Below are 23,262 nucleotides of genomic sequence, written 5' to 3' on the forward strand. Positions count from 1 at the left end.
CAGATTTATTAAATCGTTGCATTTCATGTGATAACTATAGTGCCAGTACACTTTTTTTTACACTTCAGCACACCACTTTGTTGTAACGGCTTAAAAAGTGGCAGAAGAGGAACCATACAAATTTTCCAAATTTTTACTAATGCTGTTGACAGCTAGTTTTGTAAGCCAGGTCTGGGCTGGTGTAGATTTGAGAAAGTGTGGGCTGTGCAACTTTGTGTGTGACTTGTAATCAAAGGTCGCATATGTTAAATTCATGACCACAAAAGAAAGTAGGGATCGACTGATATAGATTTTTTAGGGCCGATACCGATAATCTGTGAACTTTAAGGCCGATAGCCGATAACTTATACTGACATTCGGTATAAGTTATCGGCTATTTCAACCCCCCGGCCCTGCAGAAGCCGCTGCAGATCAATGATTTAAAGCAGGCGTTTTAAATCAATGAACTGCAGCGGCTTTTGAGGGGCCAGAGACCGCCACCACTCGCTTCTCTCCCCCTGCCTATCCTGGGGTTCTGAGTCCAACCATCCCTGCCTATCCTCTGGCCAGAGACCGCCACCGCCAGCTTCTCTGCCCCTGTCGGTCCTGAGTCCAACCACTGCCACTGCCCGATTGCCTCCCCCATCCCCGGTTATATAATTACCTGTTCCCGGGGCCTGGGGTCCACGCTACTTCTGGCTCCAGCAGCGTCCTGAGCTGTCACTGTGCGCACTGACGGTGCGCAGCAATAGCGCAGGACGCCGCAGGAGCCAGAAGTAGCGCGGAACCCGGGAACAGGTAAGTATAAAACCGGGGATGGGAAAGGCAATGGGGCAGCGGCGGCGGTCTCTGGCCAGGGGATTATCGGCAAGGTAATTGCCAATACCGGTAATGTCAAAAATCGTGAATATCGGCAAAACCGATAATCGCTCGATCCCTAACAGAAAGCCAACTTGATTTTGACATACCTATACAATCATGAGAAAAAAGCAACTGCAACAAGTTATAAGCAAAAATACAACGATAAATCCCCTCCTATATTCTCACACTATATTTTACATTAGCACCATAAGGCTACATTGCTATGTTACTTTTGCTACTGTACATCAATAATGACATAACATACTGTCTGCAGATTTCATTCCATTAAAAGAATCTCATGATGGAACAATTAGGCTGGGTTCACGCCACCTTTTTTGCAACACAGTTCTCGTATACTTTTTCAATGAGAAAACCATATGGAACTGTATAGAAAACCATATGCATTGACTCTCCATTATAAACCGTATGCCAAACGATGCATGCAGTTTTGTCCATTTTTTTTTCTCCTTACCCAAAACCGTAGCCTACCACGGTTTTTGGTCCGAGTGAAAAACCATATGGAAACAGTATACTTTATTTTTTTTTAAACATGGGAGTCCATGGGAACCGTACAGAACCGTATGTGCATACGGTTCCATCCGGTTTGCACCATATGGATTTTGACACCGAAAGTTTTTTTTCTTGCAATTTCAATCAAACAAGTGAAACTTTATTCATAAATGGAGTGAAAAGTTAAAAATGTATACTTTTTTTTCTTAAAAACAGATGCAACCGGACATCATTTTTCAAACAGTATACGGTTAAAATTTGGACACACGTTTTGATACAGATTGTCCGGTTTTGAGGAATCCGTTTTTCATCAAAAATCTGATATGGGAACTGTATTGCAAAAACGTGGTGTGAACCCAGCCTTAGTCTCATGTTTACCTCATTGGCCCTCCTGATTATCTTGTCATCAATATCGGTTATGACCATCACCATGACAACATCAATTCCAAAATAAAGAGTCATAATTCTCCGAATTATGTCAAAACGGACATAGGAGCTGGAAAATGAGGGGAAAAGAATTGATAGTCATCACGTATTGACGCTATAGTTAAACACAAAAGGACAAAATACAATAAACATAAATTACACACACTTTAAAGATTTTTATGAATATATGATGAAGGAAACAGTGCTTATTTCATAACAAGACTTCATGTCCTAACTGCAGCATTCCAAGTCTCTATTCCCCCATACACCGCCACCACATGGTTAATTGTGTAGCAACAATGAATCACACAGTTTGGTTCTTGACATGGATCAATAAAAATAACCTTTACTGTCAAAATGAAAACAAATATCTTTATTTATATATTTATATATATATATATATATATATATATATATATATATATATATATATATATATATTGTAGGTCACTTTGTCAATCCAAAATAATTGAAGGCATCAGTATTCACTCCTTCAGTTAGTATTTTATAGAGGAAGCTTTAGCAAAAATGACAGGCTTCAGTAAGTGTAGAATCTATTAGGTGAGCTAAGTCATTCAGTTTTTTTTGTCTGATCTAGTGATCCATTGTGCATATTGTAAACAACAACAGTCACCTTTAGGGGACAACACCAAGGGGCTAGCCCAAAACTAGAAATCCCCCCTTAAAACTATAAACTTTATTATAATCCCTTTAAAATAAAGTGTAAGTACTAGGTGTGAATCACTCTTTAAAAACACAGCCTGTGTTCAGAACGTTATATCAGTACATCCTTCTACCTATCAAAATCGCCATGGAATGCACTATAATCCATGACTCAAGGATAATACAGTCTACATTCTGTGATTACTACTGTAAATCTGCAGCAAAAATCTGCACATTATAAAAGCAGATTTGCAATAAAATAATCTGCTACAAGAGGAGCTTAGGTTTCCACAAAATTTTTATTTTTTTTTCCTATGCAGTAGTGTTGGAAAAAAAAAAATGTATTTAACAATTTTTATTTTTTATAACAAAATTTTGATTAATTTTTAAACAGGGACAAATTTATGTGGGTGGCCAGGGACCTAAAAATGTAGCCGATAATAATACAAAATGTAGAAAGGGCCATTTAAATGTAAAAATATTATATTTTTTATAATTTTGTTAAAATATTTATTAGTCATGTATTTTCCGGTGGAAAGCAAATGTTTTCATATCAACTGGTTCCAGACAGTTAAACAGATTTGTAAATTCCTTCTATTAAAAAAAAATAAAAAATCTTAATCCTTCCAGTACTTATCAGCTGCTGTATATTCCAAAGTTGTAAAGTTCTTTCCAGTCTGACCACAGTGCTCTCTGCTGATACCTCTGTCTGTGTCAGGAACTGTCCAGAGCAGGAGAGGTATGCTATGGGGATTTGTTTCTTCTCTGGACAGTTCTTGACATGGAGAGAGGTGTCAGCAGAGAGCATTGTGGTCACACTGGAAATAACTTCACAACTTCCTCTGTAGCATACAAGCTGATAAGTACTGGAAGGATTAGGATTTTTAACAAAAAAATCTTTTCAAATCTAACTTTCTGACACCAGTTGATTTGAACACATTTGTTTTCCACCGGAGTAACCCCTTTAAGGAGTGTTCGCACTAAAATCATTTGTTACCTATCCACAGGATATGTGATAGAGGTTGGACACCAGCAATGACAGTATGTACTAATCATAAAGTAACTAATCAACTTTGTTTTTGTTTTTATTCACAGCTAGAGAATAGTAACATAGAAATCAGTCTAATGTTTTTTTGGAACGGTTTATTTTAAAGCCTGGAAACTGAGAATTTTTTAGTTTGGGGCTTTTAACACTTAACCCCTTAAGGACTCAGACCATTTTGGCCTTAAGGACTCAGACAATTAAATTTTTACGTTTTCATTTTTTCCTCCTCGCCTTCTAAAAATCATAACTCTTTTATATTTTCATCCACAGACTAGTATGAGGGCTTGTTTTTTGCACGACCAGTTGTCCTTTGTAATGACATCACTCATTATATCATAAAATGTATGGCGCAACCAAAAAACACTATTTTTGTGGGGAAATTAAAACGAAAAACGCAATTTTGCTAATTTTGGAAGGTTTCGTTTTCACGCCGTACAATTTATGGTAAAAATGATGTGCGCTCTTTATTCTGAGGGTCAATACGATTAAAATGATACCCATTATTACATACTTTTCTATTATTGTTGCGCTTAAAAAAAATCACAAACTTTTTAACCAAATTAGTACGTTTATAATCCCTTTATTTTGATGACCTCTAACTTTTTATTTTTCCGTATAAGCGGCGGTATGGGGGCTCATTTTTTGCGCCATGATCTGTACTTTTTTTGATACCACATTTGCATATAAAAAACTTTTAATAAATTTTTTATAATTTTTTTTTATAAAATGTATTAAAAAAGTAGCAATTTTGGACTTTTTTTTTTCGTTCACGCTGTTCACTGTACGGGATCATTAACATTTTATTTTAATAGTTCGGACATTTACGCACGCGGCGATACCAAATATGTCTATAAGATTTATTTTTTACGCTTTTTGGGGGTAAAATAGGAAAAAACTGACGTTTTACTTTTTTATTGGGGGAGGGGATTTTTCACTTTAAAAAATTTTTTTTTTTACACTTGAATAGTCCCCATAGGGGACTATTCATAGCAATACCATGATTGCTAATACTGATCTGTTCTATGTATAGGACATAGAACAGATCAGTATTATCGGTTATCTTCTGCTTTGGTCTGCTCGATCACAGACCAGAGCAGGAGACGCCGGGAGCCGGACGGAGGAAGGTGAGGGGACCTCCGTGCGGCGTTCTGAATGATCGGATCCCCGCAGCAGTGCTGCGGGCGATCCGATCATTCATTCAAATCGCGCACTGCCGCAGATGCCGGGATCTGTATTGATTCCGGCACCTGAGGGTTTAATGGCGGACGCCCGCGAGATCGCGGGCGTTGGCCATTGCCGGCGGGTCCCTGGCTGCAATCAGCAGCCAGGATGAGCCGCGCATGACACGGGCATCGCTCCGATGCCCGCGGTTATGCACAGGACGTAAATGTACGTCCTGGTGCGTTAAGTACCACCGCACCAGGACGTACATTTACGTCCTGCGTCCTTAAGGGGTTAATCACTAATGGGTCATGCCAGGGGTCACGTCTGGGGAAAAAAGTGTGGGAACTCATCCAAGATTTCCACTCAAGGACTGGTCCTGCTAATGGAAATGGTGTTCCTGCTGTAGAAAAAGTGCAGGAACTCAGTTCCCATACGTTCCTGTAGGACTTGAGTCCTGGGTCATGCAAATAATTGGTCTGTTTACAACATATAACTGTTTAGGGCACTCTAATGTGTCCAAACCGAACTAAAACTGAAAGATTATTTTAAGACTAAATCCTTCATACAAGGATAAAACGCTAAGTATGAAAGTTAGGCTGGATTCATATTATGGAATTTCCTACCGGAATCCTGCTTCTGAGTTTCAGTCGGAAATTCCGCTACCCGAGGATAAACTCACTCACACTGCAGAATTTCCGTGAGAAAATTCCATCTGTTCTGGCAGAATACGCGCCACGGACATCGCAGTCTATCGGGACGGCAATGTCTGCGCGGTTCTAGCGCCAACTGATTTCATTCAGTGCTGTCTGCACTCAGAATCTCCGGATGGAATTTCTCATGTGAGCTATAGTATAAAAAATAGTATTAAAAAAAATAGATATAGTCAAACCTGTCCAATGTTTTTGATTAATAAATGATATTGCCCAGAAAAATGTTTTTATTTAGGTCCAACAGAGTTAAATCCAGTTTCCTGCTCCAGTCCCTGTAGCAATCCTCTTCCTGTAAAAAATAGCTTGGGCCCGGAGTCATACTGCCCCTCAGGCATTCACTGGCCGAGGAGGGACATTGCAATGCCCAGTTTCTGGCTCAGCAACAGTATAACACTCTGGTTCACATTGTCATGATTTCTAACAGGAAGAGGATTGCAGCAGAGGACCGGAGTGGGACACCAGAGGCACCGCAGGAACACTGAAATTAAGTATATATTTTTCATTTTTTATATACTGTAGAATGGGTAAAGGTCAAATAACCTCTTTAAATGGAAACTGACAGCAGAGTCACCCACATTAAACACAAATATACAGGTAGAAAGTGCAAAGGATGCTGATTGAAACACTTACCAGGTGAAAATTGGTGTAGCCAGTTTCAGAGATATTAATTTGTTGCTAATATGGTTTCTACTTCTTAACCCGTTAAGGGCATGTAACAAGGGGTCCAGTGAGCCTTAATACCCCACAGGTGTTTGACGACTTTTCGTTAAAGTCGGATGTGTAAATGAAAAAAAAAAATTTTTTCACTAAAGTGCAATTTTTTTCCAAAATTTACCATTTTTTTAAAGGGTAATGGGAGAAAATGCCCCCCAAAACTTGTAACCCCATCTCTTCTGAGTATGGAAATACCCCATGTTAGGACGTTAAATGCTCTGCAGGCGAACTACAATGCTCAGAAGAGAAGGAGTCACATTTGGCTTTTGGAAAGCAAAATTTTGCTGAAATGGTTTTGGGGGGGCATGTCGCATTTAGGAAGACCCTATGGTGCCAGAACAGCAAAAATACCCACATGGCATAACATTTTGGAAACTGCACCCCTCAAGGAATGTAACAAGGGGTACAGTGAGCCTTAACACCTCACAGGTATTTCATGACTTTTTGTTAAATTTGGATGTGTAAATGAAAAAAAAAAAATTCTTCACTAAAATGCAAATTTTCCCCCAAATTTTACAAGGGGTAATAAGAGAAAATTACCCCAAAATTTGTAACCCAATTTCTTCCGAGTATGGAAATACCCCATGTGTGAACTACAATGCTCAGAAGAGGAGGAGCGCCATTGAGCTTTTGAAGAGTGAATTTGTTTGGAATGGAAGTCAGGGGACATGTGCGTTTACAATGCCCCTCGTGGTCCAGAACAGTGGACCTCCCCACATGTGACCCAATTTAGGAAACTACACCCCTCACAGAATTTAATAAGGGATGCAGTGAGAATGTACACCCCACTGGCATTTGATAGATCTTTGGAACAGTGGGCTGAGAAAATGAAAAATTACATGTAGTTTCCAAAATGGGGTCACATGTTGGGGGGTCCATTGTTCTGGCACTATGGGGGCTTTGTAAACACACGTGGCCTTCAATTCCGGATACATTTTCTCTTCAAAATCCCAATGGCGCTCCTTCTCTTCTGAGCATTGTAGTTCGCCCGCAGAGCACTTTTCTTCCACATATGGGGTATGTTCTTACTCAGAAGAAATAGGGTTACAAAATTTGGGGGGCTTTTTTCCTATTTTCCCTTGTGAAAATGAAAAATTTAGGGTAATACCAGAATTTAAGTGAACATTTTTTTTTTTTTTTATTTTCCCATCCAACTTTAACGAAAATTTGTCAAACACCTGTGGGGTGTTAAGGCTCACTATACCCCTTGTTACATTCCGTGAGGGGTGTAGTTTCCAAAATGGGGTCACAAGTCAGTATTTATTTTTTTGCGTTTATGTCAGAACCGCTGTAAAATCAGCAACCCCTGTGAAAATCACCAATTTAGGCCTCAAATGTACATAGTGCGCTCTCACTCCTGAGCCTTGTTGTGTGCCCGCAGAGCATTTTACACACACATATGGGTTATTTCCGTACTCAGGAGAAATTGCGTTACATATTTTGGGGGTCTTTTTTTCCTTTTACCTCTAGTGAAAATAAAAAGTAAAAGGGAAACACCAGCATGTTAGTGTAAAACATTATTATTATTTTTTTTTTTTTACACTAACAGGCTGGTGTAGACCCCAACTTTTCATTTTCATAAGGGGTAAAAGGAGAAAAAGCCCCCCAAAATTTGTAGTGAAATTTCTCTACGAAATACCCCATATGTGGCCCTAAACTGTTTCCTTGAAATACGACAGGGCTTTGAAGTGAGAGAGCGCCATGCACATTTGAGGACTAAATTAGGGATTGCATAGGGGTAGACATAGGGGTATTCTATGCCAGGGATTCCCAAACAGGGTGCCTCAAGCTGTTGCTAAACTCCCAGCATGCCTGGACAGTCAGTGGATGTCCAGAAATGCTGGGAGTTGTTTTGCAACAGCTGGCGGCTCCGTTTTGGAAACACTGCCGCTTTTCATTTTTATGGGGGGGGGGGGGGCAGTGTAAGGGGGTGTATATGTAGTGTTTTACCCTTTATTATGTGTTAGTGTAGGGTTTTTAAGGTACATTCGCACTGGCGGAGGTTTACAGTGAGTTTCCTGCTAGGAGTTTGCGCTGCGGCGAAAAATTTGCCGCAGCTCATACTTGAAGCAGGAAACTTACTGTAAACCTGCCCGTGTGAATGTACCCTGTACCATCCAGCTGTTTCAAACTGTAGCCCTCCAGATGTTGCTAGGCAACATACCGGCTTCCGTCGGATCCAGGGAGCCAGCTGCACGACATCGCCGCCCGCCGATCTCCGACACCGATTGTCGCCCACAGCCTCACCCGGAGGGTAAGTGCACTCCCGCGCCGGTCCCCTTCGTTTCCCCGTCCTGCCCGGCCTATTGTGGGTGGGCAGAATGGGGAAAACAAAAGTTAACCCCCCCCCCCCCATCTGCTATTGGTTGTCGCGTCTATACGACCAATAGCAGGGATAGGAGGGGTGGCACCCCTGGCACCTCACTCCTATCCCTTCAGGGGGGATCATGGGTGTCTTGGACAACCATGATCCCACTTCTATTCCGGGTCACTATAGACCCGTAATGACCCGGATTGCGCAAATCGCAAGAGTGAATTCACTTGCAATTTGCGACACTGATGACCCCCCCTGGGCATTTGCGCGGGGTGACTGCTGATCAATATCAGCAGTCACCCCGGTCCGGTCCCGGCCGGCGCGTGGCAGGGACCGAAATTCCCAAGGACGTACACGTACGTTATTAACTACCAGGGTGCTTAGACGGTAACTGTACTGGGTGGAGGCTGCTGCTGCATGTGCAAAGTTTTCTACTGCTTACTCTGTCCGATGATGAACGTTTACGAGTCAGGATGCCCGGGAAGGGGACGACGGAGTTATCAGTCAAAGGGGGTGTGTTATCAGACGGAGTGGGCAGGAGAAAGCTTTGCACACACAGCAGCAGCCACCTCCAAGTGCAGTTAAAGGGGTACTCCGGCGCTTAGACATGTTATCCCCTATCCAAAGGATAGGGGATAAGATGCCTGATCACGGGGGTCCCACCGCTAGGGACCCCCGTGATCTTGCACGCAGCACCCCAGTTAAAATCAGTCCCCGGAGCATGTTCGCTCCGGGTCTGATTACCAGAGACCACGGGGCCGGCGGCGTGTGACGTCATGGTCCGCCCTTCAATGCAAGCCTATGGGAGGGGGCGGAGCGCGACGTCACCAGTAATCAGACCCGGAGCGAACATGCTCCGGGGACTGATTTTAACTGGGGTGCTGCGTGCAAGATCACGAGGGTCCCGAGCGGCGGGAGCCCCGCGATCAGGCATCTTATCCCCGATCCTTTGGATAGGGGATAAGATGTCTAAGCCCCGGAGTACCCCTTTAAGAAGTAAAACCCATATTAGCAACAAGATAAATATCTCGTATCTCAAGTTCATGCGGGTGACCCTGGTGTTGGTTTCCCTTTAAATGACAGTAATGCTCTTTAACAGCATTTAGAGATATGCTTTACAGCAAGTCCCATAAACACAGGGGCAACAAAAGATGCAAACACAGGGGCAACAAAATGCTCTTTGACCTTTTTAGAGGTCATTCCACAGGAAGGGGAGGCCTGTCTGTGAGGAACAGCTATCGTGTTTACTTTGTTATTTATACATTGGTAAACAATAAAATCCATGAACCAATGTATGTAAAAAGGAACTGTGTGCGTGTTGTGCTCCTCCCAAAGTTGGAATTAGACTTTGTCATAAAGACACCAGACACACAGCTGGCTTAAAAGGGGTACTCCATTGCTAGACATCTTATCCCCCATCCATATCCGGTGTTCTGAACATTCTATTCATGTCTATGTGAGGGGGTGTGGCAGCTATCACGTCCCCTCCCATAGACATGAATTGAGGGACATTGCCCAACCACGGCCTCCCAAACCCAGCATTCTGAACATAATAATATGCGATGTCTCGCCACGGCTGGTGATAGGCTGAGCGCACTGTCATGTAACGAGCCGGCTAGAGCTCCTTACATGAGTGTGTTCAGCCTATCACCGGCCAAGGTGGGACATCGCTGCGGCCGGTGATAAGCTGACGGCTCTGGGACGTCCCCAGGAAGCAGCAAGAGGACCGCTGCGGAGGACAGCAAGGCCGATACTGGAGCAACGGGGGAACGTAGGATGGAACGTTAAAGTTAATTTGTTTATTTTTACAGCCCAGGCACAGGAATATGTAAAATGCATGCAGTACATATGTCCTTTAACCCTTTAGATCACCGCTATCAGCGGCGTCGAAAGGGGACATGTTAATGGTCCGCTATAGGCTTACCTCTGCTTCCCTGGTGTCTGGGGATCTGTTATTGATAGAGCCTGGCTGGACTAGGCTATATGAATGGATTGCAGAGCACACAGTTCTATGGACCTACATTGATCTGTATAAGGAATCTAATGATTTAATGTTACTAAAAAGTTTAAAAAAGACACACATTAACCCCTTGCATATTAAAAGTTCAAATCACCCTATTTTCCTATATAAAAGCATACAAACATAATAAACATATTTGATATCGCTGAGTGCGTAATTGTACAAACTATTAAAATATAACATTATGTATCCCATATGGTAAATGACAAATGTTAAAAAAATAAAATAAAATACCAAACCACAGAACTGCAATTTTTATAATATTCCAGAAAAAAAGTCAGATCAATACCAATGTTACACTTTGCGCTCTGGCCACTTCCCCTGGCCGTGAGCACACTGTCCCCCTATCCCTTGGTGCCGGTGGGGCTGGTATTTGCATGGCGGAACGCGCCCCCACATGCGAATCCCAGCCCGTCACTTACCACGCTCCTCTGCTGCTTCTTCCTCTGCCTCTCAGCTCCAGTACGCCCATAATTATTTGAAACACCTGACACTATTCTATAACTTCCTGCCCCTCCCGCTCTTCCCTGCCAGATTTTCAGCACCATTTGAGATTAAGCGCTTCATACTGTCTGTTTGCCTTGCCCGTGTTCTGACCCTTCCGCTTGACTACGTACCTTTGCCGCCTGCCTTGACCTTCTGTTATGTCTGACTACACCTCTGCCTCATCCTACTGTATTTCGCCTCGCCGAGCTACTTGTGTGGTCAAGTCGTAATCGGGGGTAGCAACCTGGGTGTCGCCCGTCGCAGCAAATCCATCCTGCCTTGCGGCAGACTCTGGTGAAGACCAGCGGCACCTTAGACTATGTTCCCCGATACGGCCCGTGTCATCAGCCACTCAGGTCAGTGGATCTACATCCAGCATCGTTACACCAATATCCGGCCATGGATCCTGCTGGGGTACCTCTGCCCGGAAATCCGGATCTCACCACCATAGTGGCTCTTCAGTCGCAGCAGTTGGCCCATCAGTTAAACAAGTTGTCTGCCATGATGCAGCAGCTGCCCAGCAACAACCCACAGCAGCCACAGCCTCCTCCTGCTCCGGTAATGCCTCCCGCTCCAGCAGTCACCACAAGATCCAAGCTCCGTATGTCTCTTCCCGAGAAGTATGAAGGGGATCACAAGTCCTGCCGTGGATTTGTGACTCAGTGCTCCATGCACATAGAGCTTATGGGGGGGGGGGGGGGGAACAGGTCCCTACAGAAGGAGCAAAGGTGGCCTTTGTCGTCAGTCTAACTGGAAGGGCTCTGGCCTGGACAACTCCGCTATGGGATCGCAGTGACCCACTCACAGCCAGTCTTCAGGCTTTCTTGACTGAATTCCAAAGTGTTTTCGAAGAACCTGCACGAGCTTCTTCCGCTGAAACGGCCTTGCTGAGCCTTTCTCAAAGCAACTACTCTGTGGGCAAATATGCCATCCGATTCCGTACCCTGGCTTGAGAGTTATCCTGGAATAATGAAGCTCTTTGCGCTACTTTCTGTCAGACTTTTTGGTACCGATAATTATCAAATGCTATAATATGAAAGATAAAGGAATTATACCATATGGCTATGTGCCTGGCATCCATTTTGTATACATTCTCATAATGCCCCATACCAATTGACCAAAGTCTGTGGGGAAAAACTGAATATGTGAAAATTCTCCAATGAAAATTCTCCTGGAGAGTGAAACTCATTGTCTGTTATTCTGACTCCCATGGGGGTCTGCTCTGTACACCTGGATGCAGGTGTGTGTGTGTGTGTGTATGTGTTTAACAATGTGTTGTATTTGAATTGTATTCATCTATATCTCTGGCGATCTATTTGAGATGCCCGAGAAACAGCTATGCCATTGTCTTGTCCCCCTATGTATATACAGGTGATAAAGGTGGCCACAATAATCTTTTGCATCTCTAACAAAATTATAGCAAATTAACCCCTTAAGGACTGAGCCCTTTTTCACCTTAAGGACTCGGCCATTTTTTGCAAATCTGACCACTGTCACTTTAAACATTAATAACTCTGGAATGCTTTTAGTTATCATTCTGATTCCGGGATTGTTTTTTCGTGACATATTCTACTTTAACGTAGTGGTAAAATTTTTTGGTAACTTGCATCCTTTCTTGGTGAAAAATCCCAAAATTTGATGAAAAATTTGAAAATTTTGCATTTTTCTAACTTTGAAGCTCTCGAAGGAAAGGAAAATGGATATTCCAAATAATTTTTTTTTTTATTCACATATACAATATGTCTACTTTATATTTGCATCATAAAATTGATGAGTTTTTACTTTTGGAAGACACCAGAGGGCTTCAAAGTTCCGCAGCAATTTTCCAATTTTTCACAAAATTTTGAAACTCACTTTTTTTCAGGGACCAGTTCAGGTTTGAAGTGGATTTGAAGGGTCTTCATATTAGAAATACCCCATAAATGACCCCATTATAAAAACTGCACCCCCGAAAGTATTCAAAATGACATTCAGTAAGCGTTTTAAGCCCAATTTCTCCCAATTCAGAAAACACCCCATATGGGGGTGAAAAGTGCTCTGTTGGCGCACTACAGGTCTCAGAAGAGAAGGAGTCACATTTGGCTTTTTGAAAGCAAATTTTGCTCTGGGGGCATGCCGCATTTAGGAAGCCCCTATGGTGCCAGAACAGCAAAAAAAAAAAACACATGGCATACCATTTTGGAAACTAGAGCCCTCGGGAAATGTAACAAGGGGTTAAGTGAACCTGAATACCCCACAGGCGTTTCACGACTAGTGCATATGTAAAAAAAAAATTAAATTTTTTTTTTTACCTAAAATGCTTCTTTTCCCAAAAACTTTACATTTTTAAAAAGGGTAAAAGCAGAAAATACCCCCCAAAATTTGAAGCCCAATTTCTCCCGAGTACGGCAATACCCCATATGTGACCCTTAACTGTTGCCTTGAAATACGACAGGGCTCCAAAGTGAGAGCGCCATGCGCATTTGAGGCCTAATTTAGGGATTGCATAGGGGTGGACATAGGGGTATTCTACGCCAGTGATTCCCAAACAGGGTGCCTCCAGCTGTTGCAAAACTCCCATCATGCCTGGACAGTCAACGGCTGTCCGACAATACTGGGAGTTGTTGTTTTGCAACAGCTGGAGGCTCCGTTTTGGAAATCGTGGCGTACCAGATGTTTTTCATTTTTATTGGGGAGGGGAGGGGGGTTGTGTAGGGGTATGTGTATATGTAGTGTTTTTTACTTTTTACTTTATTTTTTGTGTTAGTGTAGTGTAGTGTTTTTAGGGTACAATCGCACGGGCGAGGGTTCACAGTAGTTTCTCGCTGGCAGTTTGAGCTGTTGCAGAAAATTTGCTGCAGCTCAAACTTGCAGCCCGATATTTACTGTAAGCCTCCGCCCATGTGAGTGTACCCTGTACATTCACATTGAGGGGGACATCCAGCTGTTGCAAAACTACAACTCCCAGCATGCGCTGACAGACTGTACATGCTGAGAGTTTTAGTTTTGCAACAGCTGTAGGCACACTGGTTATGTATCACGGAGTTTGTGACCTTACTCAGTGTTTCACAACCAGTGTGCCTTCAGCTGTTGCAAAACTACAACTCTCAGCAGTCACCGACAGCCAACGGGCATGCTGGGAGTTGTAGTTATGCAACCAGCAGATGCACCACTACAACTCCCAGCATGCACTTTAGCTGTTTGTGCAAGCTGGGAGTTGTAGTTATACAACAGCTGAAGGTACACTTTTCCATAGAAAAAATGTGCCTCCAGCTGTTGCAAAACCATAAGTCCCAGCATGCCCATAAGGGAATGCTGGGAGTTGTGGTGGTCTGCCTCCTGCTGTTGCATAACTACAGCTCCCAGCATGCCCTTTTTGCATGCTGGGAGCTGTTGCTAAGCAACAGCAGGAGGCTGTAACTCACCTCCTGCTGCTGCTTCATCGCAGGAAAGTCCCTCGCCGCCGCCGTCGCTCCTGGGGCCCCGATCCCAACATGGACGCCGGGGATCGGGGTTCCCAGCACCCGGGGTCGTCTTCCCGCACCCGCTCACTCCCTCCGGAAGAGGGGCGGAGCGGGTGCGGGAGTGACACCCGCAGCAGGCGCCCTGATTGGTCGGCCGGTAATCCGGCCGACGAATCAGGGCGATCGTGAGGTGGCACCAGTGCCACCTCACCCCTGCAGGCTCTGGCTGTTCGGGGCCGTCAGAGACAGCCCCGAACAGCCAGTAATTCCGGGTCGCCGGGTCACTGGAGACCCGATTGACCCGGAATCGCCGCAGATCGCTGGACTGAATTGTCCAGCGATCTGCGGCGATCGCCGACATGGGGGGGCATAATGACCCCCCTGGGCGATATGCCGGGATGCCTGCTGAACGATTTCAGCAGGCATCCGGCTCCGGTCCCCAACCGGCTAGCGGTGGGGGCCGGAATTCCCACGAGCGTATGGATACGCCCTGCGTCCTTAAGGACTCGCCCTGCGTCCTTAAGAGGTTAAATGCTTAACAGTGATGTCATGTAACTAGACCTTGATATACATAGTTAACACCCACCATTCATCATTGGTTGACATTATATTTAGTTGGGTGGAGTTTTCAATAGGAAAACAGATTAAAACATGGGTGAATGAGACAGGAAAGAAAGCTCATTATCGGAGGTTCATAGAGGGAAGCATCACAGAAGTTCCTAGAGGTACCTGAGGGGGGAGCCATGAAGAGTCAGGGAGAAACCTTTATCCCATAAGTCCTCTCTTCTCTGATGATCGGTTATTGACTACAGCCATTCACATGGACAGAGACATCTTTCTTCTATCCAGAAGTTCCCTCAGTAAGATACAAAAGGTCTCTTATTCAATTAAGTTATCTCCTTTTAATGTGGATGGAAATTATATCATGTTATTCAGCAGACTTGGCTTATTTACATATTTATATATATGGATTCTCAATTATGAGATGGTAATAGTAGTTTATAAGCCACACCCCCTTCTACTGCAGATGAACGGGGCGCGTCTTATGGGGATCAATGCAATGATCATATTGCATATAGCATAGTCTTTATGATTCTCTACTCTGCTGTAAAACATGATATCTCCCACGAGGAAACTTAATTTAAGTCTTCCTAATTAGTAGTGTACTATATATTTAGTACTGTATCTTACCAGAGGTAGTTGAGGTTAGAACTGGGCAGGGTTTCCTCCCATTTTATATATATATATGTAACATGCTCATACGATATCATATATAATGATCTCTATGCAAAGTAAACCACTGATATCTGACCAACCTACTTCTGTGATCAAGTTTAATATTTTTATAACCTACCGTACTAATATCTAATTGTATTTATCTGACCTTAGATCATTGATTTCCTTATATAGGTAATTTTGTATATCTCTTCCTTTATATTATGGTCTGATTTTCTATTATATTTCTTTCCTTAATGATAATCAACTGTAACAAATAAATGTATATATCATTTTTATAATAACTGTGTTATTTTATTATGTTGCAAAAGTTACTTTACCACTACTATAGAACTCATATCTGGGAAAATGGTCGGGCCCAAATGTGGTGAATTGCATTGTTTGTTTATTTTTGGCAATTCATAACGGTCATAATATTTTTCATATTGACCATAATTCATAAATGAGTCATTAACCCCCGACATTTCAAAAGAGGACTCTAGCCATATTAAAGATGTCCTTGCTGCCCGGGAATTGCCATCTACCTTAAATGATCCTATACAGCTGGCCTGCCGGATTGATATACGTTTCTCTGAGCGACGTGAGGAACAACGTCAAGAAAGGGAGTCTGCACAACCTCGGCGCTTTCCTCGCCTGGCACCGGATTTCCAGCAGCCACCGCAAACTTCTACGTTGCCTCCCACAGTGGAGGCTTTGCAGGTGGATAGGTTTTGCCTGAGTCTGCAGGAAAGAACTCGCCGACAAGCTGAGAATCTATGTCTCTACTGCGCCAGTGCAGATCATTTCCTTAAAGATGGTCCTATATGTCCACAGTCACAGGGAAACTCTCACATAGGGTTTGTGCGAGAGGCCTCCCTAGGGGTTAACACCACCTCTCCACGCTTGAATTTGTCAGTCCAGCTTTCTCTACCCTCCAAAGAGATTATTTCCATTCTTGCCTTTCTGGATTCTGGTTCCACAGGAAATTTTATTTATGCCTCCATAGTACATGGTATCATCTGCCGGTGTCTCGCCTTTTGAAGCCCTTGTACATCTCTACGGTTAACGGAGAAAATCTGGACTGTACCGTGCTATACCGCACAGAACCGTTATCTATGCAGGTCGGAGTCTTGCATAAGGAGAACTTGTCCTATGTACTTCCTCACTGTACCTCTCCTGCTTGGCCTTTCTTGGTTGCAACTCCATGCCCTGCAGCTGGATTGGAAAACTGGAGAAGTTCTCCGTTGGGGACCTTATTGCAACGGTCACTGTATTCATACTTGTCCGTCTAAGTGGGTGCCTCCTTCTACTCCTCTGCACAGTTTGCCTTCGTTACTTCAGGACTATGTTGACGTCTTCAGTGAGAAACAATCTGAAGTATTGCCACCTCATCGTCCCTATGATTGTCCTATAGACTTATTGCCTGGGAGCACTCCTCCTCAGGGAAGAATTTACCCTCTGTCTATCCTGAAACTAAGGCCATGTCTAAATATATTCAAGAAAATCTTCAAAAAAGGCTTTATCAGGAAGTCATCTTCCCCTGCCGGAGCCGGCTTCTTTGTTGTAGAGAAAAAAAGACAGTTCTCTGTGACCCTACATTGACTATCGCAGACTGAATAAAATCACCGTCAAGAACTGCTACCCCCTTGATCTTGGAGTTATTTTACGGTCTCCGTGGGGCGAGGATCTTCTCCAAACTAGACCTTCGAGGTGCCTATAACCTGATTCGCATAAGAGAAGGTGACAAATGGAAAACTGTATTTAATACTCGGGATGGACATTTTGACTATCTGGTGATTCAGTTCGGACTTTGTAATGCTCCAGCAGTCTTCCAGGAGTTCGTTAATCTCTTTCGTGATCTCATACACCTGTATCGTGGTCTATTTGGACGATATACTCATCTACTTGCCCAATCTTCAGACTCATTGGGGGACATTCACTAATCTAGTCTATTCTGGGTATGCTTTTAGACCAGCGTATGTGGTAGTCTCCTGTCTATTGTGCTCCTAATTTATCAAAAGGTCTCACAGCCCTTGATACATTCTGTGCTCAGACTTCAGGGTCTACAGCTTATACTGCATTTAGACCTGCTCCAACATGGTCTGACATTTCAGCGTATTTTGGGCAGATGCGACTTGTCGCACAAAAGTCGCACTTGATAAATTCAGCACCAATGCCTTTTTCAATGCATTTCAGTCTAAAATAGACTTGCATGCATGATGTTCTAAAAATCCTCTAGAGCAAAAGTCACAGAAAAGTCGCACATATTTAGACTGTGACTTTCTGTGCGACAAATTTAGACAGGAAAAAACAGTCTAAATCCTTTGATAAATCTCCCCCATTGTTCCCACATCTGCCAGGTCTCACAACGTCTTTGTGAAAACTATCTTTACGCTAAACTTGTGAAGTGTGTTTTCGAAAAGTCCAGTCTTCCTTTTCTGGGTTACATTGTCACTAGTCAAGGTCTACAGATGGATTCTAACAAGTGGTCAGCTGTATTGGATTGGCCCCGACCTACGGGCTTAAAAGCTTTTCAGCGTTTTCTTGGTTTTGCCAATTACTACCGGCAATTTATTCCGCATTACTCCACCTTGGTAGCGCCCATTGTCTCTCTCTCACAAAGAAGACTTCTAATCCCAAGGTCTGGACTTCAGAGGCTAAAGATGCTTTTAAACAGTTAAAGTCCGCAAATCTTCAGCACCTGCCTCCTGGAAAGACTTGCGTGTCTCCCCGTTTAAGGGTCTTGAAATGGGGCAATTCCTCTCTTCTGGCTGTTCATTCTGGAACTCATAAGTCCTTACAGCTCATCTCCAGACAATATTGGTAGCCAATTTTAAGACAGGATGTCGTTGATTTTGTCCGTTCCTGTTCGGTCTGTGCCCGGGATAATACCCCTCATTCTAAATCTGCAGGTCTTCTACAGCCATTGCCTGTTCCAGAGCTTCCCTGGACAGATATTGCTATGGTCTTCATCACTGACCTTCTGTCTTCCTGAGGCAATACTGTAGTTTGGGTGGTAGTGGACCGATTTTCGTAAATGGCTCATTTTGTGCCGCTGCCTGGACTTCCATCTGCACCGCAGCTTGCTAAACTGTTCCTTTGCCACAACTTCCGTTTGCATGGTTTGCCCTCACATATTGTAGCCGGCCGTGGAGCCCAGTTCGTCTCTAAGTTCTGGTGGGCCCTCTGCTCACGTCTCCAAGTCAAGCTGGACTTTTCCTGAATCAGGTCTTAGGAGACTATCTTCACCATTTCATTTCTGCTTGTCAAGATAACTGGGTCGATTTACTTCCTTGGGCAGAGTTCTCATACAATAAGAATTCGGAATCTACTGGAACTTCGCCTTTCTTCATAGTTTATGTACATCATCCTTGTCCTCCTCTCTTGGTGACAACGTCTGGTTGTCTTCCAAGTATATCCACTTCAGAGTACCCAGTTGTAAACTGGGCCCTAGCTATCTTGGTCCCTATAAAATCAAGAAACGCAAAAATTTTGCCCTCACACAGCCGGGTATGCGGAAAAAAAAAAAAAAAAAGCTACAGGGGTCAGAAAATAGCAATAAAAAAAAAATTCGAAAAAGTTCTGAATTTTTTTTTAATTAGTAAAACATGACCGAAACTATACAAATATGTAATTGCTGTAATCAGGACAACCTAAAGTATCTAAAATAACATGTTATCTCAACCACAAGGTAAATGGCGTAGAAAAGAAAACCACCAAAATTGCTAAATTATCTTTTACTATTTCAATTTGACTTCACCAATATATATTTTTTTGTTTTGGGGCATATGTTGTGGAAAAATGAAAAGGTATCAGTATAGTAGTTAATTATGGCTATTATAGGGCATGGAGGAAAAAACGAAAAGTAGATTTTGCTCCGCTTTAGTCCTGTGGACAAGCAGTTTTTTATTAAACTTCCACACACATATACATATATATATATATATATATATATATATATATATATATATATATATATATATATACACACACACACACACACACACAAACACACTCTGTACCTAATCCTGACCATGTACATCTAATTTTTATGCCTCTATCACCTAAAAATTATTATAAAAATACCTCTTTACATAAGCTCACAGTGTTAGAAATCCTCTCAGTGGAAGGTGCCATGTCCCTCCTTGTGGTTGGGGGAGGTTATTGGTGTGTCTGCTCATGCAGCCTTGTCCATGAGTCTTCTCTTGTCCATGATTCGTGGACAAGCCTGATGCTGCTGCAGGACTGGTTAGTGTCCCGGTAATTATGGGAACCCCTAGAGGTGGGATTTTGAGGAGCAGTTTTCTTTATGACATATTAAAAAAAAAATTCAAATAACCATATTACAAAAGGTTTTTAATTTTTCATCATTAACAACATATGAACATTTTTGGGATCTGACAGTGCCCATTTAAGAAGTAAACAGCCGTTCAACGCCTTGTCAAAGGTCACTACTACAAACACCATAATGAATAGGGATGTCCTGATACAGGACAATTGCACGAGTACTTATACTCGTGCAAATGTCCCCGATACCTGCAGGTATCACAGAGGTGTTCTGTGCATGCTAGCAAACTATGCATCGCATGTCATAGTTGGGACCTGTGGCTAATGATTAACGTCACTGATCATGGTGATGCTCAGCATTTACCCTTAAGAAGCCGCAATCAAAGCATCTAAAAGTCCTGAAATGAATTGCCGCTTAGATCAGGGATGCTGATCGGGATACGCTGAGAGGACAGCCGAAGGTCCCTTACCATGCTGTGTGCCGTCCAATGGTTGCTAATATACTCCACCCAACCACGGCAGGCAGTAGTAAAGAAGCATGATCAAATGAAAACATGCAGAAAAAAATCAGTTGCACTCACCCGTGATGTCTTGCAGAATTTCTTTATTTTAGGTACATTCAGGGCAGGTAAATAGAACGATAATTCAAGCAGGGACCGGAGGAGCTGTAGGAATGCAGCTACAGGTGCAGGAGCATACCCCTGGCGGCAACTAGTTTCACGTTTGGAATGGCGTTCCTACAGCTGCTCCGCTCCCCACTTGAACTATCATTCTATTTACCTGTCCTGAATATACTTTAAATAAAGAAACTCTGCAATAAGGATTGACCGATTATCGGTATGGCCGATATTATCGACCGATAATCACGATTTTGGGGATTATCGGTATCGGCAATTACCTTGCCGATAAGCCGATAATGCCCCACCCCCCGCACCGCCCCGCGACCGCCCCCGCACCGCGACCGCTCCCCCCCGACCCACCGCGTCGCACCCCCCACCGTAGCGCTGGGCGGTATACCAGTATGGATTTTTGTCCATACCGCTATACTGGTCGGGACCCTCCCCCACCCTCCGTGTCAATAAAAAATAAATAAACGTACCCGTAATGGGGGTGGTACGGGCCATCCATCCTTCCTGTAGTGTCCGGCGCCAGCGGCGTCTATGCAGCGTACTAGGCCGGAGCCTGCCCGGAGTGGAGAAGATGACCCCCGGAGAAGAAGGACAGCCCGGACCGGTGCACCCTCCACCCGGAATGCCGCCGGACACTACAGGAAGGAAGGATGGATGGCCCGGACCACCCTGACAGGTAGGGGAGAGAAGCGGGTGGTGGCGGCGGCGGCCTATGGCACCGCAAAAGCCACTGCAGTGCATTGATTTAAAGCGCCCGCTTTAAAATCAATGCTCTGCAGCGGTGTCAAGGGGGGATAAATAGCCGATAACTTATACCGGAATATCGGTATAAGTAATCGGCTATCGGCCCTAACCTCCACCGATTATCGGTATCGGCCCTAAAAAAAAAACAATATCTGTCGATCCCTACTCTGCAAGACATCATGGGTGAGTGCAACTGATTTCTCTGTACGTTTTCATTTCATCACGCTATCTGTCTATATACAGTTAGCACTCCTGTGTGATATCAGGACTGCTGTTGTCTCCATGTTACAATAAGAAGTGGACACTACGCCCTGATGAGCCAGTGCCTGGTTCTATAAACCTACCTCTATATTGGAATAGTAGTAAAGGAGCGCCGATGGCATAGCATTGATCAGTGTATGCAATGTACAGATTGCATGTAATTGTCCCTCCAATAAAAACTGACAACACCCCCATTTTCCCTCATTAAATTCTGTGTGAGAGAAAACATGAAGTGATTTTCCCACAGCAACCAATCACAGCTCAGCTTTTACTTTACCAGAGTTCCTTAGCTGAGCTGTGATTGGTTGCTGTGGGAAAAATCACAATTTTTTCTCTCATGTAGAGTGGTCCCTCAACATACGATGGTAATCCGTTCCAAATGACCCATCGTTTGTTGAAACCATAAAGTATAGGACAGTGGTCTACAACCTGTGGACCTCCAGATGTTGCAAAACTAAAACACCCAGCATGCCCGGACAGCCAACGGCTGTCCGGGCATGCTGGGAGTTGTAGTTTTGCAACATCTGGAGGTCCGCAGGTTGAAGACCACTGGTATTGGAGGTTATACTCACGTGTCCCCACCGCTCCGGACCATCACCGCTCGTCACCACTGCCCTGGATGTCGCCTTCCATCGCTGTCGCCACATCCCCGGGGTGTCTCCGACGCTCCGGCAAGGCCTCTGCTTCCCCAGCATCCTCGCGTCGCCGTCACTACGCACGCCGCTCCTATCTCCAGGGCCGGATGGACTACACCCAAGAGGTAAGTTCAGTAATATCTGTACCCTTGTTCATGATATTTAGAGATTCTCTGGTGTCTGGTATTGTGCCAAGGGACTGGCGCAAGGCGAATGTGGTACCAATCTTCAAGAAGGGCTCTAGGTCTTCGCCAGGCAATTATAGACCGGTAAGTCTAACGTGCATTGTGGGTAAATTGTTTGAAGGACTTATAAGGGATTACATACAGGAATACATAGGGGATAATAGTATTATAAGTGATAGCCAGCATGGTTTTACTAAGGATAGAAGTTGTCAAACCAATCTAATTTGCTTTTATGAAGAGGTGAGTAGAAGCCTTGACAGAGGAATGGCTGTGGATATAGTGTTTCTGGATTTTGCCAAAGCGTTTGATACTGTCCCTCACAGACGTCTGACAGGTAAGTTAAGGTCCTTGGGCTTGGAAACTTTAGTTTGTAACTGGATTGAACACTGGCTCATGGATCGTACCCAGAGAGTGGTGGTCAATGATTCGTACTCTGATTGGTCCACGGTTATTAGTGGTGTACCCCAAGGTTCAGTACTTAGCCCGCTGCTGTTTAATTTATTTATCAATGATATAGAGGATGGTATTAACAGCTCTGTTTCTATCTTTGCAGATGACACCAAGCTTTGTAGCACGGTACAGTCTATAGAGGATGTGCATAAGTTACAAGATGACTTGGATAGACTAAGTGTCTGGGCATCCACTTGGCAAATGAGGTTCAATGTGGATAAATGTAAAGTTATGCATCTGGGTACTAATAACCTGCATGCGTCGTATGTCTTAGGGGGGGATTAAACTGGCAGAGTCACTGGTAGAGAAGGATCTGGGTGTACTTGTAGATCACAGACTACAGAATAGCATGCAATGTCAGGCTGCTGCTTCCAAAGCCGGCAGGATATTGTCTTGTATCAAAAGAGGCATGGACTCGAGGGACAGGGACATAATACTCCCCCTTTATAAAGCATTGGTACGGCCTCACCTGGAATATGCTGTTCAGTTTTGGTCGCCTGTTCATAAAAGGGACACTGCGG

The 23,262-nt window shown here is 43.8% G+C and overlaps 1 protein-coding gene across 7 annotated transcripts in view; it reads right to left on the reverse strand.

The window, feature by feature from the left end:
* The window catches only part of CARS2 (cysteinyl-tRNA synthetase 2, mitochondrial), a 134,579-nt gene that overhangs the window by 79,967 nt on the left and 31,350 nt on the right, over positions 1 to 23,262 (reverse strand). For 6 of the 7 annotated variants that reach the window (XM_056555759.1, XM_056555757.1, XM_056555756.1 and 3 more), the window contains exon 3: positions 1,729 to 1,846. In XM_056555759.1, coding sequence (XP_056411734.1) covers positions 1,729 to 1,846 — 118 coding nt within the window. Of the gene's footprint in view, positions 1 to 1,728; positions 1,847 to 10,310; positions 10,427 to 23,262 lie in introns of all 7 variants that reach the window. The other variant, XM_056555762.1, reaches the window with a different exon arrangement.

This window comes from Hyla sarda, chromosome 2, assembly GCF_029499605.1.
Source record: "Hyla sarda isolate aHylSar1 chromosome 2, aHylSar1.hap1, whole genome shotgun sequence".
In the NCBI taxonomy this organism is placed as follows: domain Eukaryota; kingdom Metazoa; phylum Chordata; class Amphibia; order Anura; family Hylidae; genus Hyla; species Hyla sarda.